At 40.6% G+C, this 12,427-nt stretch overlaps 2 protein-coding genes across 4 annotated transcripts in view; both read left to right on the plus strand.

The window, feature by feature from the left end:
* The window catches only part of LOC134647343 (S-adenosylmethionine sensor upstream of mTORC1), a 111,335-nt gene that overhangs the window by 64,846 nt on the left and 34,062 nt on the right, over positions 1–12,427 (plus strand). The gene's annotated exons all lie outside the window — the stretch shown is intronic.
* Positions 5,064–12,427, plus strand: part of LOC134663232 (protein male-specific lethal-3) — a 177,823-nt gene continuing 170,459 nt past the window's right edge. For 2 of the 3 annotated variants that reach the window (XM_063519638.1, XM_063519630.1), the window contains exons 1-7: positions 5,064–5,436; positions 5,607–5,785; positions 6,578–6,753; positions 6,913–7,021; positions 7,674–7,862; positions 8,897–9,022; positions 9,987–10,156. In XM_063519638.1, coding sequence (XP_063375708.1) covers positions 5,335–5,436; positions 5,607–5,785; positions 6,578–6,753; positions 6,913–7,021; positions 7,674–7,862; positions 8,897–9,022; positions 9,987–10,156 — 1,051 coding nt within the window. In that variant the 5' untranslated portion in view covers positions 5,064–5,334. The remainder of the gene's footprint in view (positions 5,437–5,606; positions 5,786–6,577; positions 6,754–6,912; positions 7,022–7,673; positions 7,863–8,896; positions 9,023–9,986; positions 10,157–12,427) is intronic. The other variant, XM_063519646.1, reaches the window with a different exon arrangement.

The raw sequence follows: 12,427 nt of genomic DNA on the forward strand, positions 1-12,427 counted from the left end.
ATTTAGCCCAGAATTTTGAATTTAGAGAATTATACACTTATAAAAATAGTTTTAATAATATAACATTAGCAATAAACACATATAGCTGAACATACATAAGAAATATTTATAGACTTATATTATTTTTATCAATAAAATATGCCAACAGTTTTAATACATTGGGTTCAGAACTAGCCAGAAGAGATTTGACATTACAGGGGAGGCAGACTTTGAATTTTATCAAGAGATCGTATAAGGAAAGACGGTTCAACGGACATTCGAAAAATATATGTTCAATTGTACCTACACCATACCCACATTGGCATTCCGGGCTACCTTTTACATTAATCCTAAATAGAAACTCCGGAGAGCACACATGACCCATTCTAAGGCGAATCAGAACACTTGTTACTTTTTTTTTGAACCTATGTTTATAAAACCAAGGTTTGCGATAAATATTTTTTTGAATTTGAAAGAATTGTAATTTGTTATTAGAAACCCAAAGATCCGACCAAACAGAAAGTAGCTTTGATGATGAAACTACGTCCAAGTCCTTACTGAAGCATTTAAAAAAGGACCTACTACCATTTGTAGCCGCCTCTTTGGCAGCTTCATCTGCTTTTTCGTTACCGTGGATTCCTTTGTGGCTTGGAATCCATGATAACTGTACTTCTAAATTTAACAAGTGGCAAGAAAAAAGAGCTTCTTTAATTAGGCAAATTATAGGGGCTTTTGAGCAATTTTTGATAGAATTACAGGTAATGGCCTGGATCGAGCTTAAACTATCAGAAAAGATTACCGATTTGGGCACCTTGAGTTCTATTATATATTTAACTGCTTTCAAAATGGCTACGCATTCTCCGGTGAAGATAGAGCAAACTGAGGGAAGTTGAAATTTGCGGGTTGTCATCAAATTATCATGAATGAAGGCACATCCAACTAAACTATTGTTAGATTTTGAAGCATCCGAGAAGAGTAAATCCCATTCCTGCCACTTAGTTCTTACTGAAGACAGGAATCTGTCATTGACGTCAGTCGAACTACGGTTGACGCCAATGTTCACTGATTTCTGCTGGAACGTGAGGGCCTCGAAAGGAACTGTATAAATGGGGATCTTAGAGAATTTAGTTAAGGGAACCTCAATATTATTTAATCTAACTAGACTGGTAACAAGATTTGGTTTTGGTCTTCTCAGCCATAACCGATTCACATCAACATGGGATTGTAATATTTGAAGCTTTGGGAAGATAGGGTGGTTTTCTAATTGAGCAACACGGAATAAATATCTATCAGCTAGATACTGACGACGAATCTTTAAGGGGGGATCAGCGCATTCTACTTGAAGCGCTCTAATGGGGGAAGATCTCATGGCACCGGTAACTATTCTGAGGGCTTTAGATTGGATCCTATCTAGTTTCTTAAGATCTTTTTTGCGACACGGCTCAATTATAATAGAACCGAAATCGAGAAGAGACCTGACTAAGGCGTTATATAATAATTTCTGAGAATATGGGTGGGCTCCCCACCAGGAGCCAGATAGGGCCCGGATTATATTTAAATTTTTTTCACACTTTCCAATTGAACTTTTAATATGTTCGATCCATGATAATTTGGAATCAAAGATAACACCGAGAAATTTTACATTACTATGGACTGGGATGATTTGAGAACGAAAAAACACATTAATAGGAGGGCAATTTCGGCCTCTGAAAAAGACTAGAGCTGAGCTCTTAGAAGGAGACAAGTCTAAACCATGGGCCTCTAGCCAAAGACCCAGAGAGGCGAGAGAATTGTTTATGTAATGGGTCGCATCAACGACGTTCCTATGAGCCGAATATATTGCAATGTCATCCGCATACTGGAGGATATTGCAATGCTGATTGATGGACTGATCTAAGTCAGAGGTATATATACTGTAAAGTAATGGACTTAAAACCGAGCCCTGTGGAAGACCTCTCCAAACAAGTTTTGAATTATCATGCATGTTAATTACTCTTAATGAAATTTTCCTGCCTGATAAGAGATTATTAATGAAAAGAACAACTTTCTCCGGAATTCTCATGGAACGCAGTTTCCTGCAGAGTACCGGGAGAAGAACATTGTCATAGGCAGAGGATATGTCAAGGAAAGCAGTGGATTTTCCATAGATTTTCATAACAATTATGACATCCAGACATTACATTAGGTAAATATTGACATTTCCTGTCGCCACCGCTAGAGATCGGATTCGGATCTATAACTGGACAACCAAATCTTGTCAGTAGTAAAAGGCGGCAAATTTGAAAAATCGCGGGTTAGCAACACTGTGTTCGAATAATTCCAAAATCGCGTGTCATCTGTGTGTTATCTGTGGAATGTGGATCGTGAATGACAGCAATCATCTTATTGTTTACATTCTGAATCGTTTCTATTTCAAGAGAAATTTCTGCTGTCACCATTAAATACCAAGATTATGCATGAGCTCAAGCAGAGCTAAGGTGCCTACAATGTACAATCATGCTCGTTGACGGTAAACATTACTAAAATTTGAGGTTATGATAATTCAATCGAACTGACGTATGAAGAGTGGAAAAATAAACACGTTTTGGTTCGATGTACATTGCTGCTTTTCTTAGCGCAATTCTGCTCTTTGAGTGTTACATGGTGTTACCCTACTTTAATTTGCAGTACATTGCTACTGACAAGATTTGCTTGACGCACTATACTAGACCAACCAAATCTTGTCAGTAGTAAAAAGCGGCAAATTTGAAAAATCGCGGGTTAGCAACACTGTGTTCGAATAATTCCAAAATCGCGTGTCATCTGTGTGTTATCTGTGGAATGTGGATCGTGAATGACAGCCATCATCTTATTGTTTACATTCTGAATCGTTTCTATTTCAAGAGAAATTTCTGCTGTCACCATGAAATACCAAGATTATGCATGAGCTCAAGCAGAGCTAAGGTGCCTACAATGTACAATCATGCTCGTTGACGGTAAACATTACTAAAATTTGAGGTTATGATAATTCACTCGAACTGACGTATGAAGAGCGGAAAAATAAACACGTTTTGGTTCGATGTATAGGTGAACCAGGATCTATTGAGGGTGCGCCATGTTGCGGAATTTCACTGGAACTAATTTTTTCATACTACACTGAATTGTCACCCTATACATGAGAATAACAGCGCCCTCTTGACAATTATCATATATTACTGGTCAGGCTATACATTGCTGCTGTTCTTAGCGCAATTCTGCTCTTTGAGTGTTACATGGTGTTACCCTACTTTAATTTGCAGTACATTGCTACTGACAAGATTTGCTTGACGCACTCTATATATATTATCGAATTTGATTCGGATGTTTCTAGTGTAAGGCCTGAGTGGACCATATTATACTACTCTTTGGAGTGGACGCTCGAGTTGGGCGTGCAGCGGGGCGGGGCGTGCGGCGTGCATGTTAAACAAATGCAAGCGTATAGGAGCGATCTTAGTGCACGCTGCTCAAATCACTTGTGAGCCCGACGCCACGCTGCATGCCCCGCCGAACGCTCCGCTTCGAGCGTCCACTCAGGCCTTACACTTAAGCTCCCTCCACACTTGTGAATCGCGGCGCGAAGACGCGAACGCGAGTGTGGTGAATAATATACTCAAGCACACCCAACTTATCAGTATTCAAAGGCGTAAAATTCAAATTTTCTTGGGAGTTCAACCCTATACGCCTACATTTTTTTAATTTTCCGCCTTTTTCTACTGACAAAGTGCGGTGCCAGAGTAAGTATATGAATAAATATAGTGCTTCGTCTGTTTGCCGCTCTATCCCTCGCATTTCAAGCAGTGATAGAGAGGCAAATATAGCTGGTCAAGCAGATCTTGTCAGTAGAAAAAGGCGGCAAATTTGAAAAACCGGCCAAGTGCGAGTCGGACTCGCGCACGGAGGGTTCCGCACCATCAACAAAAAATAGAGCAAAACAAGCAAAAAAAACGGTCCCATCCAAGTACTGACCCCGCCCGACGTTGCTTAACTTCGGTCAAAAATCACGTTTGTTGTATGGGAGCCCCACTTAAATCTTTATTTTATTCTGTTTTTAGTATTTGTTGTTATAGCGGCAACAGACATACATCATCTGTGAAAATTTCAACTGTCTAGCTATCACGGTTCGTGAGATACAGCCTGGTGACAGACGGACGGACGGACGGACGGTCGGACGGACGGACGGACGGACGGACGGACAGCGGAGTCTTAGTAATAGGGTCCCGTTTTTACCCTTTGGGTACGGAACCCTAAAAATGTAGGCGCGAAGGGATATCGTCCTATAGAAAATTTGAATTTCGCGTCTTTTTTTACTGACAAGATTTGGTTGACCAGCTATAGACAATATATAAACGAGCAAAGTAGCGAGTCCATATTAAAAAAAAAAGTAGCGAGGTGATAACCGTTAATGCAGAAACAAAACGCCATGACATTGACAGTCTGACAGTTGCAACGCGAAGACGCGAACGCGAGTGTGGTGAATAATATACTCAAGCACACCCAACTTATCAGTATTCAAAGGCGTAAAATTCAAATTTTCTTGGGAGTTCAACCCTATACGCCTACATTTTTTTAATTTTCCGCCTTTTTCTACTGACAAAGTGCGGTGCCAGAGTAAGTATATGAATAAATATAGTGCTTCGTCTGTTTGCCGCTCTATCCCTCGCATTTCAAGCAGTGATAGAGAGGCAAATATAGCTGGTCAAGCAGATCTTGTCAGTAGAAAAAGGCGGGAAATTTGAAAAATGTAGGCGCGAAGGGATATCGTCCTATAGAAAATTTGAATTTCGCGTCTTTTTTTACTGACAAGATTTGGTTGACCAGCTATAGACAATATATAAACGAGCAAAGTAGCGAGGACACCGCCCTCAAGTCCATATTAAAAAAAAAAAGTAGCGAGGTGATAGCCGTTAATGCAGAAACAAAACGCCATGACATTGACAGTCTGACAGTTACAAGTCCAAATCGTATTTCGTAGCTTATGCACGTCTAATACCCTTTACTTAAGCCAAGTTAATCTCTCCGCCAGATGTAAGTATTGGACTCCTTATCTCGATTTGGACTCATATACACAAACAATAACACTACCGGGCGAGGTGACGCCCGATTAAATCTTAAATAAATTGCTTTTATTTCGTTCTGGCGTCGTAATATTACGTAGTTGTCGTCTGAAACTATCACAATAAAACGTGTACAATATAAAACAGGTTTTACTACCGTTAATATTAAAATTTTGAAGTATGGTTAGATATTCTTCACCGGGCGCGGGAGTATCAAACTAAAACTAAAATAATAATCACACGGGCTCATATTAATTCAACTCTGGCTTCTAGTGAAACAAAAATGGTGTCTACAAGAGGAGTACGTTACAAATTCACTGAGGGTGAACGTGTTTTATGTTATGAACCAGATCCCACAAAAGCTAAAGTCCTGTATGATTCAAAGGTATTCTACAGTTACCAATTAATTGCTTTATTTTTTGTATTTGTTTTAATGTATCTCTGCCATAATAAATTTTTATACAATGTAACCTTACAACTAGCATCAAAATGTCAATTTAGGCTATGGCATGGTGTTTAATTGATTTGGTTGTTTTATTCATATTTTCTTTTAAGGTATTAGAAGTGATAGAAAGCAAGGACAAGCGGGGCAGGAGATCAGTGGAATATCTGATACATTTTCAAGGCTGGAATTCCTCATGGGACCGATGTGTGAGCGAGGATTTTGTGTTAAAGGACACAGAAGAAAACCGGCAGCTACAACGAGATCTCGCTGAGAAGTCACAATTGCAACTGTATGTCTTCGTATTTATCAATAATAGAATCGGAAGGGTAGAATCAGTCATTGATATGCTAACTTAGACAGCAAAGCATAAATATTTCAACAAATAAATATTGGAGCTTAGTTAAATGGACATAGAGTTTTAAGTACACATACTGAAATAAAGGCAAATATAATGTGTTATATTTGCTCACTAGTTAAGTTAGTCATCAAAATATGATATTCTAACACTTAAAATTTAATATCTGTATTGGAGTTTTAGAGTATCAATTAGAAATAAGAGTTTTATACAGGCGTATTATTAAAATTTTCTTTATAAAGGCCATAAAGTTGTATTTGTCATGTGGTCTCATATCACAAAATAAATGTAAACATTAAAACATTCAGTGCCAGCGAGAGCTACTCACTATGAGTGTAACCGACAACAAGGAACCCACTTGTAGCGAATACTTAGTGCCTATTAACAGAGAACCTGCCCAGCAGGTCACTGGCAGTGAATATGTCCTCTTAAGTGTTTGTCATTTCAATTTCTTAACATGAAAAGTAAGGTTCCTGTATTATTAATAGTATGAAAATCTCAAACTTATTCTCCAGTAGCATGTAGGAGTGGGGTGGTAAAGCCATGTAATATCATGCCATACTCAAGAAGGGCCCCAATTTGACTGAGAAGTCATCAGCACAGGCTCCAATTTGATGAATTTCCATGGTCTTCCCCTGGTATTGTTACACCACTGTCTTTTTCCCAGATTAGTTTTAGTTGCATTATATCAATAGTATAAATGTTATTGCAAAATCGTGTATTCAGTGGCGCCTACTTGTACCGGCGCGAGCGCAAGAAGGGCAGCGGCGCGGGCCCGGCCAAGCGCGTGCGCCACGGCTTCAGCGACGACGGCTCCTCGTCCAGCACGCAACCCGACGGTGAGCCTGCGACTAGCGACCATAACAGTAGCCGAGGAATGCCTACTAATCACATGCCTTCAGGTAGACCGGGTGCTCATTTGACGTGTGAAAACTGTGCAGTGCGAAAAATTAAACCTCAATTTTTTTGTCACTATATCTTATTTTGTGTGTGTGTTCGCACTTCTGTAAATGCCCGATACTTGTATAATAGTAGTACAATAAATGAATGATTGTTTGCAGACGGATCGACGGGTGACACGGACTCGTCCGTGGGCTCGGGTTGCAGTAGCCCGCACTCGCCGCCGCCGCACCAGGGCCGCGCGCACATCACGCTGCCGTCCGCGCTCAGGTACCTATACCCACCGCACTACACTAAATCAACATTAACATCTTTACAAGAGGCCGGCTGGCCTCCAGCTATTCATGTCAAAGAGTTTCACTTACATAATGAAAATTATTGGAATCCAAAATAAAGAAACAGACTTGGAAAAAAATGTGTAAAGCGGATAAAATGACTAGACTTTACGGTATTACACTAATTAACATCCTTCAAGAATTCAGCCAGCGTCCAGTTGGAATGGCGAGGAGTTTGACTCGCTGAAACGGAACGTATCAATTCACAAACAACTTCACAAAATTTCAAAAACGGGTAAAGGTGTCAGATTCGACGGTATACATATATAAGTTTGTGATGTCAGTGATCAGCTACCATCAAATAACATAATGAGACATTATAGTACCTACATCATTATAAAGCAGCGGTCGGCAACCTTTTAGCATCCAAGGGCCACATAGTAATTAACGAAGTCGAAGCGGGCCGCACTTTGTTAATATTTATGACTAGACTAGACATTGTCGTGTGTCAATATTGCATACAAAATAGCCAGGGAGGCTCGCGGGCCGCAAGTGACAGGTTCACGGGCCGCGGGTTGCCGACCGCTGTTATAAAGTATAAAGCTCTGAATTCCAACCTTGCCTAGTAACCTTGTTCACTTGGGCAGAGATCGTCTGACGTTCGACTACCACCTGGTAGTGAAGCGCGGCCGGCTGTCGCGGCTGCCGGCGGCGCCGAGCGCGGCGCAGGTGCTGGAGTCCTTCGTGAAGTGGTTCGCGCGCGCCGGCGCCTGGCACCCGCAGCGCCCGAGGCACGACCCCCCCATGAAGCCCGACTTGCGCGACGTCTCCTGCAGGTTTGAGCCCTCTTTTATTCTAAGTTAAAAAAAAGATTCTGTAAGTAGGGCTCTTTTACTAGTCAATAACATTTACGATGACATCATCATCATTAACAATACATTAAATTTGGAGATGTAAAAGGTCCCTAATGTCAGAGTAGAGTACTAATACTAATAATATTTGGAGGTGTAAAGGCTCTCCAAGCGTCAAAATGAAATTATATACTTGGTCAACCACTACTATTTCGTACATAAGAGTTTTTCGGAACTTATGTACGAAATATCATTTGATATTTACCAGTGGCTTTTCGGTGAAGGAAAACATCGTAAGGAAACCGGACTAATCCCAATACGGGCCTAGTTTACCCTCTGGGTTGGAAGGTCAGATGGCAGTCGCTTTCGTAAAGACTAGTGCCCACGCCAATTCCTGGGATTAGTTGCCAAGCGGACCCCAGGCTACCATGAGCCGTGGCAAAATGCCGGGACAACGCGAGGATGATAATATACTTGGTCAACCAGATCTTGACAGTAGAAAGAGGCGGCAAATTTGAAAAATGTAGGCGCGAAGGGATATCGTCCCATAGAAAATTTGAATTTCGCGCCTTTTTTACTGACAAGATTTGGTTGACCAGCTATATTAAATAAATCGCGTCAGGACTATTAAGCTAACAGTCTTATAAACGAATGCTACAGAATTCATAACTAGAATGTATCCATGCATTAGTCAATGTTGGACACTCGGTTTTCTCATTCGTTTTCGACAGTATGAAAAATTTGATCACCAGGGGCCAGGGGGGGGGTGGCCTGGGCAGCTTTCCATTTTCCAAGTTAAAATTCAAATTATATTGCCCAAATCATTTGTTTTTGAGATGCCACGATTGGGCTTATGAGCGCTGAACTTGTATGAAGATTATTTCTACCAGTTATACTTGGTCAAGCAGATCTTGACAAGATTTGCTTGACCAGATTTTTACTGACAAGATTTGCTTGACCAGCTATATGTATGTTTTTGTGGGTTTTTTTTATTGTTGATGTCCTTATGTGTCGTTTAGATTGAACCTGGTACGCGAGGTGGCGGACGGGCTGCGCGTGTACTTCGACTTCGTGCTGCGCGCGCAGCTGCTGTACAAGCAGGAGCGGCAGCAGTACCACGAGCTGTGCGGCCAGTTCCTGCACGAGTGAGTCACTGTTGCCTCAACCACACCATACAAATAGTATTTTATGCAACCGTTGTTTAAGAGAGGTCAAAAAAGGCGAGTGGCGTGAGTAACAATTTGAGGCGAAGCCGAAAATTGTTAATAAAGACGCCACAAGTATTTTTTGATTCAGTTAAACAACGTTGCATACAATACTTTTTCTACGACCAAGCACTTACTTTTAAATAAAATTGTAAATTTAACAAATATTTTTAATTCAAGAAGCAGCAAAGATGGAGGGTACGGGCGGGAAAAGAATGAATGAAATTAAAAAAAAAAACATGTCTATGGTTCACTTATTTGTCAGAGATGACATTTAAAATAAGGTTGGCAACACTGTATTTCATTCAATATTTTTTAAGTGGTCATTACACAAAGTATCGTAAAATCGCCAAAAAGATACTGCGTGTATGCACAAATTCTTTTTTGGGGAATAGACTAAAGACTTGTCTTGACAACTATAAGGTAGGGTGTTAAAGGTGTGTGCACAACCCTTTAAATGACAAATAAAAGTACGGGAGTAGAAAAAATATATTAAGACAAGCGTGCTCACTCCATACATCAGTTTTGGTACCAAAAAGACTATTAATTTCAGTGTCTACATCTAGCATCGAGTAGCGGAACTAAAAGTACTGCTACTTGACAATAGATGTAGCACTGACCGGAAAATCTTATGTTGTTAGTTGTTGACTATATGTGACGTTCCACGAGAAAAGGTACCTTATGACACTTGGCGCTTACGTCGCATAGCACCGCAATTGTATTGGAGCGGCGTTAATAATAGCGTAGGCGCCAACCGCTTTAAGGTACCTTTACCCGTGCGACGTCACATATTACCAAACTGCATCTAAATCGGTTCAGCTGTTTAAGCGTGAAGAGGTTACGTACAGAGCTAGTTTCGCATTTATAATATTATTAGGGATGTAACAGGCTGTCAATATTTCAGAGATGAGACAGAGGAGGAACTGAAATCCGAGGCGGAGGAAGAAGGCGCGTGTATAGACACGGCGGCGGGCGAGGCTGCGGACAAAGAGGACCCCGAGGAAATCAAGAGCCCCAAGATACCCGAGTACTCGCACTTGCCGCCCGACCCCACCGAGGCGGACCCACCCGCAGGTACATAGCAGGGATGTTGCGAATATCCGCATCCGCAACCGCGGAACTTCCGCATTATTTTCAACATCCGCATCCGCATAAAATCGATGCGGATTTAATGCGGATGTGGAACAGGTCGGTACAGGAACGTCTTAGCATCGGTGTAAGTGCTAGACTGCTAGGTAATTTAGTCATTAACCAAAAAACCTATTAGAAATGAGCAGTCAAGCGTGAATGGAATATAATGTACGGAACCCTTGGAACGCGAGTCCGACTCGCACTTGGCCTGAAATAAACCTGAAATAAAAATTACTAAAATGTAATATTTGACGTTTTTTATGGTACTATCTTGACATCCGCATCCGCGGATGTGAGCCTTTAAAAATTCGCATCCGCATCCGCATCCGCGGATGTCAAAAAATCGGCATCCGCAACATCCCTGGTACATAGCCAACATTAACGCTTTCTTGTTTCACACCTGCCTACAGCTCGATTCACGAAAGCTGGCACTAATTGAATGAAGGAGTGAATGGAAATATCTATGTGTGTAAGAGGGATCTATATCTAAATCCCTAAAATCTTTCCTCCTATCGATGCATTCCCTAATATTGTTTGTCATAATGATCAGTTGTCCTAACACTAAAAACCCTAATTTTGGTTATCCTAATATTGATTACTTATCCTAATGTTATTATGCATATTTTCTTTTTTGCGAGGGTCGCAGTTGAACCCTAACCTAACCCACTTTTGTGACAGCAAGTTCTAAAACCTAACCATTTTTCAGAACTTTACATTATGGAAAATGATCGTTATGACAATTGATCGTTATGGCATGTGCCCATTAGGACAAACCAGTTAGGGCAAGTGACTTTAGGACAAACGTTGTTTGGGATTCAGAATGACACCCGTGTAAGAGATAATACAGATAAACCAAAAAATGGTGACTCTGGATGTATACCGATACATGTGTCAGTCATACAATGACAGATATAATTCCTTTTTTCGTTCCATTCGTGAGCCATCTTTCGTGGATCGACCTGTACAAAAGTCAACTATTATACTGACATGCGATGTTTGATAACTGATAATGATAATGGACGATGAAATGTTGATCTGTTGATTACGATAATGAAACGAAATATAAAACTAAATACTTTTGATGTTATAAGTCTCGATATCGAGAATAGGTACCTTGTTGACCGAGTGAGGCAAACAAAGCGTCTCCTTTTCAGCTTGGGCAAAAATGTTTTCGTATGTCCGGCTCTTCTCTACATGTCGTATTTCTCAACCAATTCGAGTTATCTAGTGTAAACAGTTCGACAATTTAATTATTGATTTATTTTTCGGATTTTTAGGGTTCCGTACCCAAAGGGTAAAAAAGCGGCCAAGTGCGAGTCGGACTCGCCCATGAAGGGTTCCGTATTTAGGCGATTTATGACGTATTAAAAAAAAACTACTTACTAGATCTCGTTCAAACCAATTTTCGGTGAAAGTTTACATGGTAATGTACATCATATATTTTTTTTAGTTTTATCATTCTCTTATTTTAGAAGTTACAGGGGGGGGGGGACACACATTTTACCACTTTGGAAGTGTCTCTCGCGCAAACTATTCAGTTTAGAAAAAAATGATATTAGAAACCTCAATATCATTTTTGAAGACCTATCCATAGATACCCCACACGTATGGGTTTGATGAAAAAAAAATTTTTGAGTTTCAGTTCAAAGTATGGGGAACCCCAAAAATTTATTGTTTTTTTTTCTATTTTTGTGTGAAAATCTTAATGCGGTTCACAGAATACATCTACTTACCAAATATCAACAGTATAGTTCTTATAGTTTCGGAGAAAAGTGGCTGTGACATACGGACGGACAGACAGACGGACAGACGGACAGACAGACAGACAGACATGACGAATCTATAAGGGTTCCGTTTTTTGCCATTTGGCTACGGAACCCTAAAAACGGGACCCTATTACTAAGACTCCGCTGTCCGTCCGTCTGTCTGTCACCAGGCTGTATCCCACGAACCGTGATAGCTAGACAGTTGAAATTTTCACAGATGATGTATTTCTGTTGCCGCTATAACAACAAATACTAAAAACAGAATAAAATAAAGATTTAAGTGGGGCTCCCATACAACAAACGTGATTTTTGACCAAAGTTAAGCAACGTCGGGCGGGGTCAATACTTGGATGGGTGACCGTTTTTTTTGCTTGTTTTGCTCTATTTTTTGTTGATGGTGCGGAACCCTCCGTGCGCGAGTCCGACTCGCACTTGGCCGGTTTTTTTA

This window comes from Cydia amplana, chromosome 1 (assembly GCF_948474715.1).
Source record: "Cydia amplana chromosome 1, ilCydAmpl1.1, whole genome shotgun sequence".
NCBI lineage: Eukaryota > Metazoa > Arthropoda > Insecta > Lepidoptera > Tortricidae > Cydia > Cydia amplana.